The sequence below is a fragment of the Sparus aurata genome, chromosome 22, assembly GCF_900880675.1.
Source record: "Sparus aurata chromosome 22, fSpaAur1.1, whole genome shotgun sequence".
Taxonomy (NCBI): Eukaryota; Metazoa; Chordata; class Actinopteri; order Spariformes; family Sparidae; genus Sparus; species Sparus aurata.
The window spans coordinates 25,116,869-25,142,922 of record NC_044208.1 but is presented as its reverse complement, the minus strand read 5'-3'; the positions used below and the strand labels follow the sequence as shown (position 1 = coordinate 25,142,922).

Genomic DNA, 26,054 nt, shown 5'->3' with positions numbered 1-26,054 from the left:
AACTTTGAAACGGGGGGATTACTAACAGGATGTCAGATTTAAAATATAGAGTGATATACTCGTCTGCAAAACTTTTAGTATTCTATTTCTCTTGTTTTTGTTTTTTTGTACATAATTATTTAGGTAATCCAACAGGAACAGGAAGTTATCAAGTTACATTACTTACAAAAGGTGCAATAGGTATAAATAAGCCCAGAGTCATCGCTAACTGCCACAGACTGTAGCTGCAGTTAGCTAGTTAGCTTAGTTAGCCGTGCAGCTAGCAGTCAGGACATGGAGCTTGATCATTTATAATCATCAGAGGAAACACAGGGCTGGTTCAAAAACACTGAAAAGCTCCTTGTTGTCTCTTTAATTGTTGAAAGTTTTCGACTAAAATGACGTATTGCACCTTTAATATTATAAATGTATCAACAGATAACCAGTGACTGTATTGAACTATATCTTAAAGCAACCCAACCTGCTCACAGATACATATTTACACACAGGAAGGCGTTCAGACGTAACAGAAAGCTCCGAAGAGAAAAACACGTGAGTCATATTTACATTTGATCAGCAACGCTTTGAGTTTATGACTCTGTGAAACACCGGGAAAAGAAAATGTAGCGCAAAGCAATTTTGCTCCCGTTCTGGGGAGATCAGGAGGAGGAGGAAGAAAAGCTCCGACAGATCAGCAGACGAGAAGCATCTGCTCGAGAAAAAAAGAATCAATCCAGCGAATGCAAAATAGACAGAAAGCCAGCTTACACCGGGGGGAGACCCTCCGACACAATCGCCTAACTGGCTCTTCATCTGCTCCCGTCGTCTTTCTCTGTTGGTCTAATTACCACGTCCGGCTTATTGTCCTCTTGATGACTGTAATTAATCAAGTTGTGCTCCCTAATCTCTGAATCTCATCATCCTTACGGTACACCAGGGCCGGCCACACCGGATGGCGGCCTGATGTAAGCTCTTTTTGGGAGCCTAATTGTGTGCCTGGCTGCAACTTTGCATGCAACAGCAAATTGCTCGTTCCCTCCCTGCTGTGTGTGTTGTTTTTCTGTCAGGAGTGTGTGTTTCCTCCTCACACAGGTCAGTAATTGTTACTCATCGTTTCCTCCTAGAAGCAGTCGCTGTATGTTGGTTTTTTTCCGCAGACGGGAGTTATGCAACTTGTCTTTCAGGGAAGTTATTTTGGGGGCCTTTAATGTGACGATGTGAGGCCCTTCCGTGACCCCCTCGTCTGCACACTGTGCTATTCTCTCTCTCACACACACTCTCATAGTCCTCTCCTGAGCTTCAGATGGCTTACCGGGTCCTTAATCTGTCCTCTGAGTGACATCACCGTCTCTCAGCACACTCCTCACGGGACAGCCGGAGGAGGAGGGGGGAGGAGGAGGGAGGGGAAAGCGAGAGGGGGGTGGCTACTGGTGGTTCAGGGAAGGTGAATTAAAGCCCAGGAGACTCAGGAGGAGCGCACAGGAACCGCTCCGACACACTTTAATCAGGGGGGGCCATGGCTGCGGGGACACTGGAGGGGGACGCACACATGGAGGAGCTGCTGGACCAGGACCAGGACCAGGACCAGGACCAGGGCCTGGGGATGGAGGAGACGGACCACGGCCTGCTGAGGAGGCCCTCGATGAAGGAGAGCTACCACAGCGACTCCCTGCTGGCACCCGACACCGACTTCATGACAGGTACAGTTAAAAACACATGAGATGCTAAAGGGCCAGTTCACCCAAATTAAAACTATATTGTCTCGTTCACTTCCTGTGCTACATGCAGATTTACTTATTGCCTAATACAGTGGAGGTAAAAGCAAATTTTGTGTTGAAAAATATGTTTAAAAAGTATAAATCTTGGAGATGTTTATCTTAAAAAATGTGCAAATAAAAGCCAAACTAACGGCTTGATGTAACTAGAATCAGGTGACAACAATTATATGATTCTCTAAAGTGTTTTGTATGAATGAAGTGCATCCTTCATCACAAACCAAATGTGCGGTTCATTGAAAGTTGAGAGCTGTAAAATAAAAACTGCACCGTGTCTAAAAATATCACTCTTAGACGGAAATCAGATGATTTAAATTATGTTTATCTGAGTTATATCAAGACTAAAGTGATGGTCTGTGTTCTTTTGTGTGTCTCACAGGACGTAACATGATGTATTTTTATTAACATGTTGCCGTCTTGGATGAAGTTTCATTATAAGACACATTATTTTTAAAAAAAACAGCAAAAGATTTGGTGAAATTTCTCTTTTCTGTCTGTTTTTCCCGGAATAACAAAAGCTCTCCAAATTCTGGAGACAGGAAAAAGAACATTAAAGGAGAAAATGTATCAGAAACAGTAAAAAAATAGCTTGACTTTGCTTTCAGAACCTGTTGGATAAAGTGACGAGAATGTGAGTAAAAAGCCGGTTTGCCTCCTCTGCTCCTCTTCTTAATCACACTACGATGCTTTATTTGAACGTCGTTGTGTAAAAACACTAATCCTGCATACCTGCCCGATGTCTCACGCGCCACACAGTCAAACTGTGGGTGTAGAGGAATGTGCCTCGGCTGAGGAGTTTGGGGGGGGGAGCAGCCCGATCCAGCACCACCCCTCCTCCACTATCAGTGGACTCACACTGAATGTGGAGGATTGCTGGTGCACACGTGGCCTTCACTGTATGTGTCAGCATGCAGGATGCTGATATGAGCAGACAGATGCTGTCCCTTCATTCAAGAAACACCATCTGCGAGCAGAGATTAAAACACTCCGCTGCTTCTCTGCGCCTTAATGTATTTTAATTTTGCTTATGCATAACAGGCATATGAATTTATAAGTGTTTGCTCTTTCCTGGCTGCTCGTACGTCTGTGAATGTGACTCAGAGACACGCAGATAGACTCAATGCATGTGTTTGTAAGCGTGTGCGTGTGTGTTTACATTTGCATGAAATGCATCCTGCCTGTTCTTTGTGCGGTCGAGTTAGTGAAGAGATTGAGCTTTGGGCTGCTAATTCCCTTTTACAGCACCGGGATTATGTTCTATTCTAATCCCAATCCCATATGGGGTGTGTGGAGGTGGCACGAGGATGATGTCACGGTCAGGACAAGAAGAGAAACAGAAAATCAACACGGGGAGTCACAACCCTCCGCGAGAGACAGATTACAGCTGCCGACACGCTTGAATGATTCTACGGAAAGTTTTTCTGCCCACAGCAGATTATCTCTGCCAGGAGGAAGAACTCAGACTCAGAAGAGAGGAGAAAATCAGTTTTAAGATTTAGAAACACATCCCATCATGTCCCACTTGTGATCACTTGAATTGATTTTAAACTGGTATTATTTAACGAAGAATGATATAAAAGTTGATGTAATAGTGGATGTTAAAAAAAATGATGTTTTGATGTGATTAGACTACAAACATTTAGGTGTGTTTAGTTTAAACTGCTAACCACAACATTTAGCCTCAAAGCTACTTTTAGCCATTTCAACTGCAGTCGGGACAGTTTATCGTTGACTTTTATGTTATTATTCACTTTTTTATCGAATCATCTCATTACACTTTTTCAACCATTTATCTATAACTTTAACCTAACTTGGCATTCCCGCAATTTATTCATTATTTTATAGTTATTTTAATTGTTTATAATAGACTAGTTTTAGCCATTTAGCCTATTCCTTATTTTTATAACGAATTATTTCACCTGTCCATCTATAACTTTATAGCTAACATGTTAAATTGCTAATAGCACGCTAGGCTATCTGCCATGTATCCAATAATTGCAGCAGACAATTTCATCCATTTATCCACAACGTTTAGCTGTTTCTGTTGTTTATCTCCGGCTATTTCTTCCATTCAGGATATTATTGATTGTTATCTAATTATTTCACCTGTTACACAGTTTCGAGCTAACTAGGTCAACCGTTTAGCCGCTGCTTTCAACAAATTATTTCTGCAATATCTTTTAATTTGAGCAACTATTTGCTATCTATTATTTAGAGTTATTTCATGTGTTTATTGATTTATTTTGTCATAACATTTAACTAACAATATGAACCGTGTATTCCTCTTTAAGCTATGTGAATTGTTTAGCGATAAGCCTACTTTTAGCAAACCATGTCTGCCATCTATTCATTAATTTATTATATTTATACTGTTTAGCCATGACTTTAGTCTTCTATTTTAACAATTTATCGATCTAGTTTTAATCATGTATCTATTATTTTTTGCTACCTGTTTACAAATTCAACACGTGGTGTTCAGGTGAACATGAGAGCGACGCCGCCATCTTTATATGTAGCCAGAAAACCAGAAGTCTTCCTGTCGGTGAGCTACGCTGGTTCTGATTGACCGGTTTGTCAGTGATGGACGCCGATTGTGTAACTGTAACATAATGCTTCATCATCGTGCATGTTTGCTTTCGTGTTTACTCTCCGACCGCCTCCTCCTCCTCTTCATCATCCCCCTCATCCTCCGTATTGCGGGCGCTGACCTGCGCTGTGACCTCTGCAGCTCTGTGGACGTGCAGGTTGTTTACTGCAGGCCGTCATCTCAGCTTTATGTCCACTGTTTCCTCTTCTGTGTCTCCATCTCTCATAGTGACATGGGGCTTATGTGAGGGGGCGGGGTCAAAGAGGCTCAGTCTGAGGGATTATCATTGTACTCTGCACACACACACACACACACACACACACGTGTACAGACAATTTAGGCTGAATTGGACGACTGCTGAGTTTTTAAGCATGATCAACCCCACCCCCGCCTTTGTATAAGCACACACCCTGAGCAAGAGGGCTTTAAGCGCCGTCATACACATCACTGCGCCCCAGAGCGTGTCAGGCGACCACCGAGGAAACGTGAGAGGATCACAACATCAGATGCTGTAATACCGCTCGGATGCTGTAAAACAGAGGCGGACAAGAACACCAGAGAGGCTGCTGAGTGTGTGTTAGTGTGTGTTGGTGTGATCTAAGTGGAGCAAGAGAAGATGAGATCTTAGTGGACACCAGCCAGTGGATCCAGATCAGATGGAGAGAGAGACGGCCTCCGGAGCCCGAGGGGGGAAGAGGAGCGAGAGGGTGTGCTCTCGAGAGGAGAGGAAGAGGAGGAAGGCCTCTGGAGTGGTGGAGGAGGGCACCGCCGGCCAGCAGAGGCACCGTGACAGCTCGTCAGCATCCAGCGTCTCCCACGGTATCCACCTCTGAGCTGCTGTGACCGATGACGGCCAGCAGAGAAAGGGCCGTGTGTCGGATGTTGTTGGATGATTGCTCAGCTACCTTTGTTTACATGCTGCTGCGTGACGACCATGTCCAGCTGTGCTGTGACCTCATTAGCTTGATTTCTGCTCTGTAGGCACAAAGTAGAGGGGGGGGGTGATGAAGAGCTCATACCTTATATCTCATCGTCTTTAAATCTTAGAAGAGACGAGTAGAAACTGCTGCTGTGGCTCCAGAAGTGCTTCTGTTGAGTGGACGGTCGAGAACAGTTTCTTAATCTGTGACTGGAGGATTGTTTTCTTTCATACTCAAGATTTTCTTGGCTGTATGAGTCAGTTGCATATTCATTTCATTCCTGGCATTGCTCCCTCTCTCCCTCTGTGTGTGTGTGTGTGTGTGTGTGTGTGTGTGTGTGTTTGTGTGGTTCTGCTTGTCACTGTTGTTCCTGGTCCACAAGCTCTTTCTAACTGTTTCTTTTTGCTCTGTAAGATCGGCACATTCAAACATGTTCAGACGTGGTTTTGAGGCCGGCAAATGTTTTTTTCTGGATTCCTCAGATTCTTCTGCTTGTTGTCACTTATGTAAATTAAACCACATAATCTGTGCCCTGGACCGATCCGTCATACCTACACATGTCCTTGTTTTCCCCTCTCGTTCCCCTCAGATGACCGCAGCTCGGCAGCCAGCGGCCTGGACGTGGCCGACCGGCTGACCTATCTGGAGCAGAGGATGCAGATGCAGGAGGACGAGATCCAGCTGTTGAAGATGGCGCTGGCCGACGTCCTCAAGAGGCTCAACATCTCCGAGGAGCACCACGCTGCTGCCGCCGCTGGCAGGAGGCCGTCAGGAGCTAAAGGTGAGCAAAGATCCGGATTATTGCGTCTATCTGCATGTCAGTCTGAGGATTTAAGGGGGAGCAGATATTTACAACCGCTGCATTGATTTCTTTAATGGATTGTTGACGTTGTGTTGACTGAAGTGTGTGTCAGTGTCATTCATTGAAGCTCAAGTGCAACTAGAGGCGGTCGGCTGAGAACTGTTGTATTGTTTTTATTTTAATTTAATCGGTAAATCCATAAAATGTCAAGAAAAGGTGAACAATGCTCAAAACTGAGCAAAAAGATTGAAAGAATATTTGGCATTTCTTCTTTATTGATAGGTGACTCTAAGGAACATTATGTAGTTCTAAGGAAGACAATTTAAATAAACAAAGATCTTTTTTTATGCGTAAAGAATCTAAATAATTAAACTCTCTTTGTTTTCATGGCTCACTGTTTTACTTTGTTTACATGTGGCGGACCCTGCCACCTTCCTAGCTTCAAACGGTGTTCTGGAATCTTATTTTCCACCCGAGAGCAGCTTGTTTATTCACATATGTAAAAAATGAAACATGTCCGAGTTTGTGTTTCTACCTCGTTCATATTTTAACAATAAAATTCAGAGTTTGAATTGCTAACCCAAAAACTACGCACTGCCCCTTTAAACAATCACAGTCTAGCCTTGCTGATTAATCGACAAATCGTCTCAGTCGTCTCTATATTTTGTTATATGTTTCATCATTGTCACATCTATTTATTGTTTTTTAAAAAGACAGGAGACGATAAGATTAATTACATCAACGAACTAACATAATGTGAGCGTTGTCGTCCATCAAGCTCTGTGCCATCGTGCATCCGATTATATATAATTTACATATAAAATATTAACTGATATATAATGTGAACACTTTTTTTTTTTGTTTTACCCTGAATATTAAACACTTAAAATCTAGTGTCAGTCTGAACCTGAAAACCTGAAAAAAAAACCTCCCAGAGAGTCAGAATAAGAAAGATGTCCTGTGTTTATAAAAGAAGACGAGACTCCATCAATGTTAAGCTCGATAAGTAAGCTGTCCTTTTTCCTCCTCCTCCCCCTCTTCTTCCTCGCTGTGCGTCCCTGCAGCGAGGCCGGTGTCCCTCGCTCTGCCCTCCAGACCGCCCATGTTGACCTCCAGCACCGCCTCCGTGAAGAAGAGCTCCACGCTGCCCTCCAGCTCCACGGCCAGGAACTACAGCCCGACACCACCTCGCAGGTGAGACGCTGCTGCTGCTGCTCCACCTCCACCTTTAGGCTCATGACCACACAGTCTAAGATCTGCATGCACGAATATGAAGTCTTGCGGGGTAAAACACACAAAAAAAAGGTTGAAATATTTCTAACTGCTTTCTCAGCACTCATCATGAAACACAGTCCGGGCAGCCGTCTCTAACGAGGCTCCAGCCATCACACTCTCAGGCTTCACTCCTCATTATCTAATGTGCCAAAGCAATCAGCCGTCTCCCTCCATTACCCAGGAAGCACTGCGCGCGGACGCCGCTCAATGATTATTCCTCTTTTTATTTTCAAAGCAATAAAGCGGTAAACCATCCTCTGCAGATGTTCTCCCTCTCCATTACCTTTCAAACGATGCTGCCATTAGTCGGAGTGAGCGATGAGGTTTTTTCTCTCCGCTGTATCTGGGGTGCGCTGCTGTAATTTGCACCGAGCTGAAGTAAATCTCCGCTCACTTAAGGTTGCCCGTGTCTAAGTGTGAGGATGAAGGGAGATCCATCATCATCATCACTGTCAGCGCTTGGTTTTTCCCCCTCCTTCGTTACGTCTCCGCTCATTAATCTGATCCCACCGTCTGTGTTCCCCCTTCGCTCACGTTGACGGCCGCCGCTTCTTCTTCATTACCTGCGTCTCCTCCAGATCCTCCACACCTGCCCGTCACTCCTTTGTGTGCTCAAACAGAAGTGGCCACATCTGTTTTCCTTTATTGTCTCTTGCATGTGTTTATCACCTAGAGTTAAAGTAAAACACGTTCAACAAGGCAGCCATCATCGGTGGGAGTGTGTATGTTCAAAACCACTTTCAGGAAGGATTATGTCTGAATCAAGGCTGAATTCTGAGGAGATTTGGTGAAGCTGAAGACATTTTGCCACCCGACAATCTCAGATGTTTAAGTATTGATAGAAAATGTGTCTGTCTGTCGAGGGGAAACTGAGAAATCTGGGTATCACAGCGGTTACTGAGGCAGGAGCAGCTGAAAGGAAGCAAAGAAATTTGTGTAATCAACTGAAAATCTCTCGTGACAGGATGTAATCTGACTGAACAGATCCTGATCAGGTTTTTCTTTTTTAATCTTCCATCATGAAGATCTGAATTTCATCAATCCCAGCTGAGCAACTTGATTGTTTTCATACTAAACTTTGAGGATTTTGAACGATCTACATTCATCCGGATGGTTTTCAAAGTAAAGTGACATTAAAGAGTCGCCACGTGGTTTTATCGTCGCTGCCACCGGATCTGTTTTCACTCACGAGCAGCAACTTTCAACAAAAGTCATTCAGTCGGTCTCTAATGGAGATATAAAGACAGGCTGCCTTCATGTCTCCCAGGAGGTTTTATGCCTGCTGGCCGTCTGAACACGAAGTATAAGAACACAGGACACAAAGTATAAGAAGTCATTCAAATTTGACAAGAAGGTCAGTTATCTCCAAAATCTCCAAATCCTTCCTGCCTGTGGAAAATATTCAGAATCTTCCTGTAAATCCTGTGATTTTATCTAAATCTATATAAAAGAAAATAAAAAAACATTCTTCTAAATTCCTTCATCTTGGTGCCTCACGTGTTCGGACGACTACGTTTCAACTCAGGATAAGTTTTACGCACATGTTTGTGCTTTAGACTGTGAAGCTGGATGTATTGTCAGCTTCTTTTTTTTTTTTTTTTATAAATAATGAGACTTAAACAAACGAACCACGACCTCACAGGACTCGTTTCATTTTCCCTTGCAGCGGTGTGAAGAGCCCGCTCGGCAGTGTGAAGGACAGTCCGTGTAAGTCGGCTACGTCACGACCCACGTCCTCCGCCTCCACCTGTAGGAAACCTCAGGACAGGTAAGTGTTTCTGAAATAAATGCTCCTTCTGTACTGCCACGAGGCTTCGATCCTTAGAGTCCTTCCCTTCTCAGATTCTCCTCCTGTCTCACATGTCAGGTTTCTTTTTCCACACATACAGAAAATGTTCCAGTCATTTTTTTGTCAGTGACCCAGTTGTTCCTGGCCCCGATCAAGCCGGAGTCAAACCTCTCTCAGATCAAATCAAGGTCGTTTTCCAAAAAAACCCGACATCCTGTTTTAATGTGAAACGAGCTCAAACCGCAGAGGAACGTTTACGAAGAAGAAGAAGAAGCCACGCGACGATCTGATGCCCTCAGATTTACTGATTGTCTCTCTGTCACAGTATCAGTTTCTCTGCCCTCCTCACATCACGTTCTCTCTCTCTCTCTCATTATAACAGCAGCAAGTCCAAGGAGGCTGCAGTGAGCGTAGGTGAGTGAGGTCTCTCTCTGTCTCCCAGCAGTCGTTATTTTATCTTTCCAGGCTGTAAATGTTGGCAGTGCACGTTTCTGAACACCACAGATAAGCTGAACGTTTATATTTCTCTACGTAACAACTCCACGTGTCTCAATTTTACATTTTTTTTCTTGTGATAACGTTGCGCTTACTGTCTGCTCCGTCAGCACAAACGTAGCTGGACACATCTCGTTAAAAATACCCGTTTTTCCGGCTGCAAATTGTCCCGGTGTCATGTCAGAAAAACATCCGGTTCTGCCACCGACGCGGCTGGAAAAAAAAACATCCTGACGTCTGGATAAAATATCCGTTTGTTCGGGCGCTCTCACTCCATCGTTCCTCCTCCTGACACGACAGAAAGCTCCTAGAGATGTCACCTGAACGTGACGTGACGCATGTCGCAGGGGCGGTTCTGGGGGGGGGGGGTAACAGGGGCCAGTGCCCCGTAACTCCGAGTCTGGACCCCCCTGTGGCCCCCCTAACAGGGAGTCTGCATTAATAATACAATGATAGATTTCTTGCAATGATTTTGTTTTGAAGGGAAAGGCAGAAATAAAGTGTCTCAGCAGTTTACTACCCAATCAAAATTGCTGAAATTGTAAACACTGTTTTGTCTGAATGAGGGATTTATCTTTTTTTCCGGGTTGTGTGTGCCCCCTAACAACAAAGCCGGCCCCAACCTGGCCCCCCTATTAAAACTGGTCTAGAACCCCCACTGACATGTCGTACATTTGTCGATACGACACGTTTGAAACGTACAAATTCAACGTATCCGTGGTTTTCAGAAACGTTATTCTTCAGTGATGTCGAACGCTCTAAGTTCTGTTCTTGAATGTGACGTCTGCGTGTTGTTTCCCTGCAGGGTCGAGGCGTGTGACACACTGCAAAGGTAGGATTCACCCCGAATAGCATCGCAGGAAATACACACTCACGCCTTCACTATCGTTAAAACAACCACGAGCATCGTGTTTGAGTTGCTCTTTTTTTTACCCACCCTCCATTTTGTCACATCTCACCATGACTTGTGTGCCTCCCCTCACCCCGTGCACCCCTATTTGTTTTTTTTTTTTTGTGTCTCTTCTTCTTCCCCTCTCCTCCTCCTCACATTCACACCTCGCCCTCCTCACCTCATTTCACCACTTCACTTAGTGACTATGCAGATCTATCTGAGCCCCCTCGCAAGAAAGACTGGGTCTTCTGAGGCCGCCAAGTCAGCGGCGGCGGTGCCGGCCAACAGCGGGCCCGCGGCCACGCCTCAGGCCAAGCTGGGCGGCAGGCCACCGGCGAAGAAGACGACCCCGTCCTTCACCTTGAACCTGCAGAAGACGACGTCCAGCCAGAACGCGGCGCAGGAAGTGTCCAGCTACAAGAGCCCGCTCAAATCCCCCAGCCAGTACTTTCAGATCTGCTACTGAGGAAAGATTCTGGTTAACTGAACAAAACCAAAACATAACCATAAAAAAGTCAATCACACTGCAGATAAAGACTCTGAATGACGTGATTTCTCCTGATTTGTACGACACCAGCACTTGCAGCATTTTGTCTATTCCATAATTACTTACTTCAAAGATAGTCTGAATGTTTTTCTGCTTTTTTTTTTTTTTTTCTAGCCTCCTCAGAGGAAACAATGTTGGCGTAGATCTGTGTTTCACCTGCGTACCGTCTCACTGAATGCCTGTGTTTGCCGTAAACGTTCCCTCCGTCTCACCGAGTCATGTGGAGTTTTGAATTTGTGCGTCTGTAGTTCTTTGAGCGCCGGCTGCGTGATGAGGGAGGGAGAAGCCGGTGTTTGATCACAGTGAGTGCGTGTCACTGAGCGTGTCTGTGTGTGCTGTGATGTTTTGTAGATTAGTCGTTGATGTTCCACTTGAAAGCAGAACTAATGTACAGGATGTTCCCGGATCAATCAAAAACAGGCTCATTTTTTAGTTCAGGAGGAAACAATAAAGAACTGTGAACACTTGATGGGCTTCTTCTTCAATTGTCTGTTATTAAATGACTGAGTGTGTGTGAGGAGGGTGGAAAACATGCGGCATGTTGACCTTTTCAGTGGAGCTTTATGGAAAACACTCAAGCTGCACTCCCACTTTATGAAAGTCCTCGTCTTTTGTCCTCACTGCAGCGACCCGGGGTTCGAGTCCAACTTGCGGTCGCTTGCTGAGTGTCATCCCCCCCATTTCCTGTCGTCTCTCAAGCTGTCCTGTCAGTCAAGCCACGAAAAGGCCAAAAATAATACCAGGCGCCCCCGGTAGCTAAATTGGTAGAGGCCTCATCCTCGCTGCAGGAGGTGTGACCCCCCGCTGTGTCATCTCAACTCTCAGCACTTTGCTGTCAGTAAAAGCCATGAAAAGGCCAAAAAAGACAAAAGAAATCAGAATATTCATAAAGCTAGAGCTAAAAAATGATCATGTTAAAGCACATCTGATAAGACATCGTATTTAATCCAGAATATAATCTTGTAAAATGATGTCCAGAGTTTCAGCATCTTCAATTCGGCTTCTAATCAGAGTATAATTTGGTATAATTACACTAAAAATGAACTTTTTTGGTGCTATATGTCAGAATTTTAGCTGAAAACGTTCAAAAATGAACAGAATCTATCAACAGAATTTGAATAAATTGCCATTTTTGACATTATAAAGTCTGAATATTGTCCTATAGAGACATCTGTTGGAGTTAGCATGCTAACCAGCTAGCCCCGACCCAGCACGCAGCACCAACACTCCCCTGGTCCAAAGTCTGAACCGCTAGCTGCTTAGCTAACAGAGCTACCTAGCGAAGGGCAGCTACAGTAAACAGTAAGCACTTCACATGCATCTCAACTCAATTCTTACATACTGCAGCTTTAAAATGAGCTGTTTCATCCCCCGACTGTCTCCTCAACAGAAGTCAGACTATATTTAAATCCAAATATGAAATCACGTCTAAATGCAGCAGCTTAGTTCTAATATAGGGTGTTAAAAATAAGTCGTCTGGCCTTGAAGAGGACGTCTAACAACCACGTGCATCCACATAAACATAAAGCTACTTATCAAGTGACATTTACTCAAATCAACACAGAGAATCTTCCCCTGAAAGCGGCACGTAATAAAAACAAGAGCGGCTACATATTTAATCTAAATGTGAGATTATTACACTCGTTTAGAGCGCCAGTGTTTTTTGCGGTTTCTAATTACAGCATCATTTTCGGTGGCTGGTGTCTAATTAGGGTGTAACTGTGTGTGTTTACTGTCTAATAACGAACATCATTTCTATTTTTTCCTCTAATCTGAAACAAAGCACGGCTTATTAAGATCTTATTAGTGTTCTGTCAAACAAAGTCAGAGCCCAAATCTGTTCCTGTGTCTTACTCGGCACATCGTTCACGTTATCGCAGCGGGTTTATTGTGTCGCAGTTCAACAGACGTTTTGACTCGTTGAGGCGGGAAAAGCAGAGGTGCGTTCCATTTAGTTGGGCTTGTTTCAGGGCTGTGGCATCACTGACGTGGCTTATTGGGACACTTCGGGCAGGAAGTTTGGATTAAGTGGTTGATTCAAGGATTTTTTTTATACTTTAGGCTTCAGAACTGATCAGATATGACAGTCAGCAGACTCAGAGGCCTCTACGTATACAGATGCAGCAACACACAAGTAGAAACGTCTGTAAATCTTGTGACTTCAGCCTTATTTAGCCCTCAGAGAGCATCTCTTTAGCACTACAAAGCTTCATTAAATCACATTTTACCTTTATCAAATAACTGCAGTTCTTGCGATTTGGATATTGCACTTCGTCATATTGCAATTTCGATTATTTTGACATTAATTTTACAGCACTAGCTCATATTCAAAGTTTATGTTTTCATGTTTGAACAGAGGAAGCAACAGAAAACTTGTCAAAGCAGGAGAATCACAGGAGGAATTATACTCACTGGGTCACTTAGAGGACTGGAGCCATCATACACCCGCCGTGAAAATGATCACAATAAGTAAAGAAATCCATAAATCCTGACATCTCTTTGATTTCAATCAGAGTCCGCAGCATCAGCGCCCTCCTGTGGATGTGATGCTGCGACCCAAACAGGGATGACAGCGACCCTCAAAGAAAGGTGACGTCACCTGGATATTAAAGTTGCACCAGAACATCCAGATAAACTAAACACAATTCTTCAGATTTAAGGGCCTGACGGTGGATCCTCACCTCTGTGTATGTGAAACAGTGGAAGCTCTTCTGCTCTCTGGACGTTATGAGGACCTCCGCTGGACAAACAGAGACACTGCAGGCTTGAACCGAATGCTTGAGATGCAGCATGCAGCTGCTAACAGCTGTATGTAGAATTTAAACATCATCCCAGTGTGATGTTGTTCACAGGAAGCGTCCAGCGTGATGTGGAGCGAAACTCTTTTAGGTTTCAGCACCCAGGACATAAACAATACCTCATGTTTACCTTCTTTTATTTAGTTTTCTTTTTCTTGTTCTGTGATTGTTTCCTGTTTAATCACTTGTATTTATTTACTTGTAATAACTCATTTTGATTCTTTACATGTTGTGTTCTTTCTCATATTCGTTTGACAGTTTGGTGTTTAGTCAGTAATACTGTTTTCCTGAGTTTCCTGCTTTTGCTTGATTTGTCAAAGCACTTTGTAAACTCGTTTTTAAAGGTGCTTTATAAATCTAAAGTAAAATACATTAATAAAAGGAACATTTTCCATAAAGAGCACCCTAAACTCTGAAAACACGCTGACAGTACGATGCTGAGGGAGTGGACCGGTCCTCTGGAGACTCTGCAGAGTCAGCGGCCCGCAGAGTTTAACTGAGCCCGTCTGTCCTCCCATGAAACAGCAGCTGGCTGTTACAGAGACAGATGTTGAGCCGGGTGATCGTGGCCGCTGACAGGTGTGTGTGTGTGTGTGTGTGTGTGTCCCTCCAAATACAGAATCACATCGTATCCACTGACACATTAAACGCTGGACGGTTCTGTGCAGCAGCATGTTGGACCTCTGATGTCATCAGCAGGGTTGAGACATCCACAGAGGAAGAAACAGAACGACACGAGAGCTTAAAACAGCTGTGATGGAATGTAACTGAGTACTTTTACTCAAGTTCTGCACGTTTACATGTTCAGCTTCTTTATAACTTCCACTCTGACACATTTTGGAACCAAATCTTGTATTTTTTTCCTTGACAGCTTTAGTTGCTAGTTACTTTACAGATTACATCCTGCATCAGAGCCAAAGTAATGGATGTTTTAGTTTATTCATTTCATGGGTAATTACATTTTTTTTCACCAAAAATGATTCCGATAATCAGAAAATGGTGAATATATATCTATAGTAACTTTACTTATACCTTTGATATTACATTTATTGCCTCTTAATTACTTTGATACTTACATTTAATATCAGACACTTTAAGACTTTTACTCAAGTATAATTTATAACAAGATATTTTGTATAACAATGACTAAAACAGCTTTAAACTCAATAAATACACATATTACAAGATATTAATGAAACGTTATATATTTGCCTCTAAGCACAGAGTAACTACAGCTCCTCAGATCACTGTAATTAAGTCATTTTTTGGGAGTATTTGTACTTTGTTCTTTTTATAACCCTGACACACACACACACCACACACAAAACTCTGCGCAGCATTACATTAATACCAGTAGTTTTACTTGTAATTGAGTAATATTACAGTTCTGTAACTGTGCTGGTACATTTCATTACTCTTTGGCCTAACTGTACTCCAGATACACACACACACACACACACACACACACACACACACACACACACACACACACCATGCAATAACATAATACTATCTCTGGAGGGTCTTAAAGGCTTAAAGTATTTTATATCCAATCATTTCTCTAATATCTTCATGAAACTCTTGTTTTTCTACCGATATTACATCATTTTAATTATTATTTTAGAGGTGTGTGTGTGTGTGTGTGTGTGTGTGTGTTATTTTTCTCTAGATACAACCATTTATTTTATTCTGACTGATTCTGTGAGGAGGCGGTGTGCGCTTGTTTTCTCTACCTGCCTGCCTGCAGCTGCATCACCACACTGAGGGCGCCACCGTGCAGCAAATCCACCAAATCACTTGAATATTTCAGCAGACTGCTCCCTCTCCCTCCCTCCCTCCCTGCCTCCCTCCCTCCCTCCACATGCAGCCTCCCAGTGGTTGAAGGGAGGAAAAGATGGCACCTCACAAGCCGCTGTCAGCCACTCCGCCCGGCTCCTCGTCCTGCGGACAGCGGCGTGCCGCTCTGTGAGATGGCCTCGACGGACCCGCCAGCCGCCTGACGAGACTCCGAGGAGCAACTATTTATTTTATACCAAGACCGACCTGAAACTGTGGCCATCCGCTGTAGCATTCCCCCTCCTCACACACACACACACACACACACACACACCCTGTCGCCTCTTCCCACCCTCACACATCTGCACACGCAGCCGGCTGCAGGCTTCACTGTCAGCCAGCACCGCTGCTTTTTATTAAAACCTTCCGGAGCTGCTGCTGCTGCTGCTGCTGGATCTGTTTTCTACTGGGACTCAACTCAAGGACGAAGCACTGAGCGGGCAGAAAACATCCTCCATCTCATCCAGACGGGCGGGAGAGGAAGATGAGGTAAGCACAAGCACGCGTTGCTCTTTTGCTGCACAGTAACGCGCAGGCTGCTCTCCGTCCTCTGCGCATCACCACGAGACATCAGAGGATGGAGCGAGACTACAGGCCTGATGTGTGTGTGTGTGTGTGTGTGTGTGGGTTGACCACGGCGGGTCACCTGTTGGCCGACAGAATACGGAGCTTTAAGAGCAGCAGCACCTGGAGGCTTCCTGACTCTGACGCGTCACGTGGAGGAGAGGGGGGGGGGAGAGACGTTGTTGTCATGGAAACCACGCCGAACGCGCGTTAATTAGCCCCACGCGTTAATTGCTCCACATGTGTGATCACTGGGTTTTTACAAAGCGCGCACGTGTGTGTGTGTGTGTGTGTGTGTGTTAGTGCTCTGAGATCACGCACACGGCGCGCACACACCTTCCCCCGCCGAGAACCAATCAGCTGAGAGGATTCAGGCAAGACACAGCTGTGTAAGGGGGATGCGAGCGCTGGGCTGCAAGGAGCCTATCAGGTGAGGCGTTGCTGGCAGGGCTCGGCCGGGCAGCCAATCAGATGCGAGGCTGCTGCCACAGGGAGGAGGGAGGAGGGGCGGCGGCGCTTGGCTCAGGTTCACCATGAACAGGAGGAGGCCTGAACTCGGTCTAATAGCTGTTGGCATCGATATCTGCGAGTGTGTGTGAGAGTGTGTGTGTGAGAGTGTGTGCACCAAGGTCAGAGTGGGATTGTGACCACTGAGGGTCAGTTTTAACAAGCTCCTCCTCCTCCTCCTCTTCCTCCTCTCACTGTTGTTATCTGTCTTCTTCTGCTGGACAGAGGAGGAGAAACTAAACACTGATTTACTGCCGCTGTCATCACTCTCTGTCAGGGTGGAGCTGATCACACCACTTGTTCCAGGTCAATAAGTGACATTGTGGACATTCTGACAGATATATATTTTACATCACAACTTTCATCGTTAGTGAAAATGACTTTGTCCAAGATGAAGCGGCGTTTCTCCAAGTCGCTGCCGAACAACACACGTGTTTTTCATTACATCTGGCGAACGAGCTTCGTAGGAGAGAGCATCTCTGCAGCACCACAAAGTAGTGTGGATTATTTCTGCGATTTAATCATGCAGCCCTCATATCTGACTGTATATAGCTTATAAAGTCTGTATAGACTACTTTTTTCCATGTGGTGTAGAAGAAATGATCGACATCTGCAAATACACAATTTTTGGAACATCACCACAACTGAGATAACTTGTTGTTTTCTGAGTTGTACCTCCAGCTGCTGTATCGGCTCTTGCAGGCTTTTCAAGCATGTTCCCATTTTCTTTTCTGCAATTTTCCCAATAACTCACTGTAGCCTGTTAGCTACAGTATATTATGAACGTCAGTGTGTGAACTACTGTCACAGTATAAGTGTCCTGTACATGTGAAATATGTACAGGATGCAAAATTGATTTATAAAAAGTCACTCGCCTCCTATTTTATTGCTTCATGTGACAGTTTGCATATTTATAACATTTCTGAAAATATGCTGGAGTTAGCCAGAAAGCTCAGTAACGGTTGTATCACCACGTTTTCACCTCACGTGATCTATCTTGAATGCTAGTGTGACTCATGTAAGAGCTGCTGCTATGTCCGTCGCTTCCACCTCACAAAAGAGACGTTCGATCTCAGCACATCATCCGAAAAGTTTCAAACGTGTCAGCGAGAACACAACTGAGCATGTGCAGAGTGAGTGGAATCGCAGTAGCTTGTATCTGATTGGAGGAATTCAATCCCATGCTACCGTCTTATGTAGCGTGTCAGAAAAAGATTCAGTATGTCCTAATATGATATATGTGTGATAATGCAGTCTGACATAATTACCAGGATGTCCAGTTACATTTTGCAGTACGGAAAAACAGCATGACTTCTTTTCCTATTCCGACCCACAATCCTCTGCGCAGCCGAAGATGCGGCGTGTCGAGAGCTCAAACATTTAACAGCTCCCTGGCAGAACGACTGACACGACAATGACGGATGAAAGCACGTTTAAGTGTAACTACAGAGTTCTTTGTACTTCTAAAAGTCACGGCGCGGCTGCGGTATCAGGAGCAAAAGGGTCAAAGTTTGAGGTGTCACGATGAAGTCGAATGTCTCACCTGGATGCATACTGCATGCAACAGTACGCACTTTGTAACGAGGCGAGTGTGCACCTGGTGTCCCCCACTGAGGGCCCTCCACAGTTGCAAAGTCCGCTTATTATAAGCGACTTTGGGTTTGTTTTTCTGTAACGTCGCTTATAAATATTGGTAGTCGCGGGTTGCGGGTTGTTGTTAAAGTGTTCCTCTTCCTACCGATTGCATGTCATATTGTTTTGAAGTCCTGGAACTAAAACAAAAAAGGATCATAACATATCAAAACAATAATAAATACAGTGATACAATGCAATACATTTCTGGATTCAGGGTGATATCTGTGTGTGTGCAAAGTGTAATAATAATAACGGATAACGGAGGAGTCGCTTGTTTTGGGCTTGTTTTCACAGGCCCGCTTGCTTGTTTCTCTCGCGATATCTGGCAACACTCGGGGCCCTCCAAACCCACGTTTAGTCCGGTCCACAAGAGACCTCAAGCAGACTTTGTGCAGACTTCACTAGACTTATTTACCAAAAACTGACTGCAGTACGGACGTGACGTGCAGCTTTTTTCCCAAAAAGAACGTATCCTGAATGTGTGAAACAGCTGCTTTATTAAAAATGTAGGCCAGAGATGATATTCTGAGCCTCCGTACGCGACTCCAGAGTTTGTCGTTTGGATCCAGCCTCCTCTTCTTCTTCTTCTTTTCCTTTGTGCACTGAATTATTATGTGGCGATAGCGCCCATCCAATCTTCATTAGCGTGCGAACACACTGACGTCTCTCAGTCAAATTTAATCTGTCACTTGGAATGAAGTGGCCGGTGTGAATAGATTCATAAAGCGGCGCCAGCCGGAGATGCGTAATTATCGGCGGGAGCTTATGTTTTGATGTAAAGCGGCCTGACAAGCTGTCTGCTCGCCTGACACTCTTGTTTTTTTGTCTGACAGCCGCTTAAATCCTCAGCTGTGTGTTTATTTAGGACGACGACGATGAGTGTGTGCTTTACAGAGGTGCTCTGTAGGTGGCAACACAGACTGTGACTCACCACAACAAGCCGGCGCTTCATCCGGTTGGTTGCAAAGCATGTGGTGGAGAGTGTGTGTGTGTGTGACAGTGTGTGTGTGTGTGTGACAGTGTGTGTCAGTGTTAGTAGGGCACAAAGAGTTGTGTTGTGTTGTGATCTAATGAGAATTGATGTTGGCGCTGTGAGCCGCAGTTCAAACGTACATTACCCAAGGTCAGATAAACAGCAGCACCAAGGTGAAACACAAGAACGGAAGTGTTTTCAAAGTGTTTTTAAAGGTCGGGGTCAAGATTTATTATGAGTCTGGTGTTGCAAAACCGTCCGCTTCGTTCTTTAAACGGGACATTAACGGCCGCATTTCGTTCATCGTCTCCAATAAGTGTTCTTGGCCGTGAAATCAACCGACGGTCGTCCTCGATTCATCCGAACATCTCATCCTGTTCAGACTTTTCCCCCTTTTTTCAATTACAGAGGCAGTGAACCCAACACAGCCGCCGTATCTGTTTCTCATTTGTCAAGATTAAGACAGACGGTATTAGTTTCTATTACCTCCAGCTGTGGACGGACTGGAGGTGCTGTAGGGTCTCAGGGGGGGAGACATCCTGGGACAGTAAAGCCGGGGATTGTGACTCTAGTCTGGGATTTAGTTTGAAGGACTGAGCCCTGGATTGATGGAGCCTGAATGTCTGATTCCTCATTTTTATCTTTCTCCAGTTTCCCGGACAGCTTGACAGAACCGTTAGTGTGATCGTTGATTAATTAAAGTCGTTTGTTATTTGGGGTTTTAGGCCGTCGACAAAGAAACAAAGATTTAGGCTCAGAAACTGTGATCAGTTTTTTCCACTATTTTTTTATTCAGAAAATGTGAGTAAATACAAAAAAGTAAAAATAAATCTTGAATTAATATTTATTACCGCCGCCAAGAAGGTCTTTTTGTTGCCCACATGAGTTTGTTGGTTGTTTTGTTGGTTTGTCAGCAGGTTGACTTAAAAACTACTAAACAGATTTCCATGAAACTTGGATGGAGGGTCGGTCTCAGTCCAGAATAGACCTCATTAACTTTTGGTGTGGATCGACATATTTGTCAGATGAGGTTTGCGCTCTACTGAGTGCCACTCTAGTTAATAATGAAAACAATCATTGCAGCCGTTCTGCTCAGTCCTAATTGAGTAAAAATAAGACCTTTGTACTGACAATAGTGAAAATCTTCTGAATAAGGACAGAAAACTGATGATATGTGTCCTTATTTCCACCATAACACTCACACTTTTATGTTATACCACCGGTCGTTAAAAAACCTAATCAGCGTTTTGCTTCATTCACTCTGCAGGACCACATTTCATCTGAAACTGCAAATTTGATGTTTCATTCATAATTAATTCATATCAACTGTCTGTTTATGCAAATGACTAATGTGCTGGAAATAACCGCACAGACTCGAGGAAACACTCCGAGCATCGCGCGGCCTCGCGTTAAGCGGCGTATCCTATAACTAAATGACTGCTTAGTGCATTTGCTTGTGGCTCGCCCGCCTCCCTCGTTAACTCTGACAGCAGGATTGATGCGCGGCCCGACGCCGCCCACTGTGGCCTCCCCGCCGCCGCCACCATTATTTGCGTGGACGGGAATGTGTGACTGTGCTCTGAAAGTGAAGCGTGGGCGCCATCGATCCGGCGTCATCCCCGTTAGCCTGATGTGTATTGACAGGAGCGGTTGGTGGTGTGTTTGTGACCCACATGAGCGTTAATAGTAACTGCGCGCTGAATGAGTTCAGGACGCACGGAGGTGAAGCCGCAGACGTGATTGTGTGACTTCTTATTGCACTGTAGGGGTGAAAACAAGCTTCAGAGAGGAGGGGACAACTTTAGTGTTTCCATAACACACCTACACTGTAAACCAATATTGCCTGCATCTGGCGCCTGACGGGGAATAAATCAAAATGTCTCGCTTTATGTTGTCGCCTGTAACGTCCCGACTAGCTGCAGCGGAGGTCGGGTTTCTCTCTCGCTCGCCGTTGTTCTCACCGCACAGCTGTGTGCTTTGAAGCTGCACAGGTGTGCGCTCTTGCTTACACCCTCGTTACAAAGTTACAGCCTTGAAGTCGATTTTGTGCGTTTTGTTCCAAAGACGTTTGAACCGCTGACAAATGTTTGAACCGCAGGCTGTCGAGGATGCGGTCATCTCGTTTCCCCTCCACGTAGTAAACGCTGCGTTGCTTTTTTTATAAACGCTCATGATCCTAAAAGAAGGTCTGACATCAGTTCAAAATGTTACGAGGCTTCAAACACCATCTGGTGAATAGTTAAAGGTGGAAGGAATATTTTTAAAAATGGGCGAGATGACGTACAGAAATAATTATCACCTCGTTCCCGTCGGCTTTACGAGAGTTTGATGCATATTTGTTTGTAATTTTTACGGCATGTAGAAAGTCTCACAGCTCTCATTAGAGTTGTGTTGACAGGCAAACAATCCGGTGATGAAACGCTCCAAAAACTTTTCAACCCATACACTTTCTGTCCAGCACCAGACAGACGGATGGACAAAATTAGCAACGATCTGATGAACACACTGGAGTATTTAGCAGTGTGTTGGTGGAGACCAAAGTAAGAGCTAAAAGGGGAGCGACTGTTGGCCCTGCATTACGGTGGCCAGGAGGTGCAAACCAAAATTACAAAATGTGAAACACTTTTACGAAGCTTGAGACAAATTTACATTTTGGAAAACATTTTTACATATCATAAAACAAAATTACATTACCAAAACAAATTTACATTCAGAAAACAAATTTACATTTCAGAAAACAAATTAACATGATACAAAACACCAATCAGATTGCTTGGTCGGAACTACTTGTTGTATAATTCCGGTTCAGCCCCGGAGTTGGTACATTCCCTTTCCGGTTGATGTTATTTGTAAATTTGTTTTGGGACTTGTAAAAGTGTTTCACCACTTGTAAATTTGTCTCGGCATTTGTAAAAGTGTTTTGTATCATGTAAATTTGTTTTCTGAAATGTAACTTTGTTTTCTGAAATGTAAATTTGTTTCGGTAATGTAATTTTGTTTTATGATGTGTAAAAATGTTTTCCAAAATGTAAATTTGTCTCAAGCTTCGTAAAAGTGTTTCACATTTTGTAATTTTGGTTTGCACCTCCCGGCCACCGTACTGCATCCGTCAGATGGTCACAAACATGACTGTAAATTAATGCTAATGTTGCTGCTTCCTCATTTCGATACACCACTGTTGTGTTTCAGTCGCCACAAATGTGTTAATGTGTGTTTAGAAATGGCATTTTGAAATGCGGCTTACATTATCTACGTGTTAATGCAAGTTAATGAATGTGTTGATTGCTGTTTTGGCGGATATTGACGACAGGTATGGATTATTTTACACCATTAGCTTTTGCACGTGGAACAGCTGACCTGAAACAGTTGTTACATAACTTTGATGGGTTAACAGAGCTGGTTGGAGAGCAGTAACTCTCACAGCTGATCAGAGTACAGGACATTTTTTAAATTACAGTCGTTCACTTTTCTCTCCTAAAAGCATTGCTAAGCCTCTGGTCTGGTCAGGATTTGGCACAAACACATGTTAGGGTGTGAAGAAGATCATGTACAGTTTAAAAGACTTGTTTTGTTTGCAACGAACCCGTTGAGAGTCAAAAATATTTAGTTTTTTAGTCAACACAAAGCTTTAAAATCGTCCAAAGGCCTCCTTGAAATATCCAGCAGTGTCACGCGTACAGATGTTATCATAGTGCATTAATATGCTCAATTTCTGAGTTGCAAAGTCATTCTTTCTGACTTCGGTGTGTTCAGGCGCATCATGGTGGAATGTGGGAGCAGCATGGACGCCAAAAATAATTGTTTTGCATTTCATCGCTCAGGACGTTTAAACACCACGCTGACAGCTTTTTCCAACATTTGAGCGACAAGGAAGAGCAAAGGAAACAATACAAGGACTTCAACCGAACGTTTACTTTTATCCGCCACGTTTCAGCATCAAATGATATCAACCCTTCGCCTCACGTGCCAAAATTTTCTCCTTGACTCAAGAGGGCACTCGCATGAAATATTTTCTGATAACTCTGTCAGCACATGAATGCAAACAAACAAAATGTTTGAACAGCAGTCTTGAACTGTGGTCACTGGCTTCTCCTCTGCAACTCCAGAAATGTCAACATGGTACGCGGCCTACGACACGTACGAATGTGGACGTCTCAGTTGTTTGCAGGAACGTTAACTGCCATCATTTTATCCTGTTGGTCGGGCCTGGAAAGATTATTTAAATATTGAAAAACCCTGCGCTTCGTACTCACCCCGACCATGAAGCGCTGGAAAAAAAATGTAGCAACATAATCCAACTGTTTGCAATTAGTTTTCCGTTTTTGTTGTGTGTAAACAGAAGACTGAATCTTTCTGCTAACAGCTGTGGAGCTTTTATTGGCTGTCACCAAGTTCTCTCTCGTTCTGCACGTGTGTCGGCTACATCGTCAGCCAACCTTTTAGAAAAACAATGTTAATGGGGCGGAAACAAGAATGCACAAACATCTGTGACGCCGTCTGAGCGCCGAACGTTCAGCTGCTCGCCGTTCAGTTTCCCTGCTCGCATGCGACTTGCTTTTATTTATATACCTCAGAGGCACGTTGGTCGTAACGCGATCTGGCAACAAAATGGAAGAAGGATGCCGCGCGCTGCGATGCGTCCGGTGTCAGGTGTGCGAGGTCACGTGTCCTGCCCGCCTCTGTCGCGGATCTGTGTGCTAACCCGGTGCATTCTGGGTGAAGACAGTGTGGTTTTATGAGTCATAATTATGCACAGAGGCGTCACAATGCAGGGCGCCGAGGCTGATCCACGCAGACGTTTGTGTGTGTGTGTGTGTGTGTGTGAGAGGTAATCAAATCTTTGTGAATGAGAGGGAAATCACTCCCTCCTCCTTTCCCCCCGCTCCGTCTCCCTACACCCCCCTCTCTCTCTCTCTCTCTCGCTGCATCTCCTCTGCCAGCAGCTCCCATCGGTGTGCGCCGTAATTAAAATGATCGGCTCATGCGAGTTAGACAGAGTGTGTGTGTTAGTGTGTGTATTTGTTTGCGGCTGAAATTCAATCCCGCGGGCTTGAGAGGATGAGCCGGTCGCGAGTTAACCGGGAAGACAGGAAAACGCCAGAGATCTTTAACCTCCTCTCCTGTCACACCTCTCGCGCTCATTTAATCCCTTTTTTTCTTTTCTCCGCCTCACTTTGCCTCGCGTAGCGTGACGGCGTACAGGTGGATTGTGGGTGTTTTGCAGGGGGAGGGATGGAGGGAGAGGGAAGTCAGATTGGATTAGACGGAATAACGCTGGACCGGCCAGCTGTAAGACCATGTCTTTGGACGGTGACACATATTTAGTTGCTCCGACTCGAGCACATGGGATTACAAATGAAACAATGGCAATGACGTCAACGCGCTCGAGCTCAGCTTTAATTTGAGGGCGTTCACATATACGTCGGATGTATCGTGTAGGAACCATGGCCCCTTTTTTCCCTCAGTTTTAAGGGAGCAAATATTTCTGAAATGATGTGAGACAAAGTAAAAAATGCTCTTCAGATTTCACCAAAAGATGCCGACCTCTGCTATGACAAAGAGGATGAAGGGGAGTAAAGTCCCGAGTTCTCGACAAATGAGACAACCTGCAGCGGAGTAACGGAAAGAAGAACATTCAGGGGAAAGAGGGAGCAGCTCAGGATCCAACACCCCCATCCGTCAGACTCGGTGGACGTGGTGTTCTGGCTTGTTCCTCCGTTCAGCAGCATGAATGATGATTAAACTCGCCCGAGTACCGGAGACGAAAATAACTCATCTTTACAGATATTTGGTCGGCGGTGTTGGTGTGTGTCCCTGTGTATTTGCGTGGGCGTGTTGCACACAGACAGCTTGTGTGACTTGCCGACTTGACAGCACCTTCATGTGTGTTCGTAGAGAGAGAGACGCGTCTACAGTACGTCAACAAAGAAGCTTCCTGGAATAAGCTCCCGGTGCACAGCAGATACTGTCACGCAGAGTTTTACGCCGTCAGTGCTCAAATCACGGAGGTGTATAAAAGCACACTTTTGGCGACGACCCATGATATTGACAGCGCCAGAGAGGGGTGAAGGAAGTGATACGACAATATCTTACTCAAGCAGAAGGAAGGTTAAGATGTCAGCGTGCGACACACGCGCACGTTTCAAACATCAGATCTTCGGAAGGCTGCATCCGTATATCGGTAATTTTCAGAAACCAACAATCAGACTTGTAAACACACTTCAGGCAGCGACTGGTGTGGAGGCCATGAAGTAAACCACTTAATAGTTAAAGGTCTTCTACAGAAGGATCCCCATAATTAAAGGCATAATATGTAACATTTACATATTTAGTTTTGCACTGACATTACCCCAAATGTTTCAATTCACACTCAAGAGGAAACACGTGTGTGACGAAGGAAGTCGGCAAACTAGCTAGCTAAAAAAAATCGTACAGAAAGAGCAGATCTTACTGATGGTCTTGTTTACTCACGTAGGTCGTATAGAGACTCTTCATAACCAGTTAAAGTTTCTTGTAGTATGTTCAACAATGAAGACAACAACTCCCATGATCCCGCGCTGCTTTACGTCGTCACCAAACTCTTGTTGAGAGACCGACAGCTGCAGAGACGACGCCGCGTGTTTAGATGGCTGTTGCCTTAAGACTTTGTGAGCGTGTGAACAGTTTGCACACACCGCGGA

General features: G+C 44.5%; 2 protein-coding genes across 4 annotated transcripts in view; both read left to right on the top strand.

The window, feature by feature from the left end:
• Positions 1-1,413: 1,413 nt before the first annotated feature.
• LOC115573621 (echinoderm microtubule-associated protein-like 1) lies at positions 1,414-11,528 on the top strand. 3 transcript variants are annotated; one of them, XM_030404475.1, is made up of 7 exons: positions 1,414-1,679; positions 5,851-6,042; positions 7,128-7,257; positions 9,005-9,106; positions 9,513-9,541; positions 10,428-10,454; positions 10,715-11,528. In XM_030404475.1, exons 1-7 carry the CDS (start codon positions 1,496-1,498, stop codon positions 10,978-10,980), a joined length of 930 nt encoding a protein of 309 aa, XP_030260335.1. In that variant the 5' UTR covers positions 1,414-1,495; the 3' UTR covers positions 10,981-11,528. The 3 variants fall into 3 exon arrangements, with proteins under 3 accessions (XP_030260335.1, XP_030260334.1, XP_030260337.1); XM_030404474.1 differs by having other exon boundaries at positions 1,415-1,679; positions 9,510-9,541; XM_030404477.1 differs by lacking the exon at positions 1,414-1,679 and adding an exon at positions 4,466-5,160 and having other exon boundaries at positions 9,510-9,541.
• Positions 11,529-15,709: 4,181 nt separating this feature from the next.
• Positions 15,710-26,054, top strand: part of evlb (Enah/Vasp-like b) — a 52,039-nt gene continuing 41,694 nt past the window's right edge. The window contains exon 1 of the mRNA XM_030405251.1: positions 15,710-16,184. Coding sequence (XP_030261111.1) covers positions 16,180-16,184 — 5 coding nt within the window. The 5' untranslated portion in view covers positions 15,710-16,179. The remainder of the gene's footprint in view (positions 16,185-26,054) is intronic.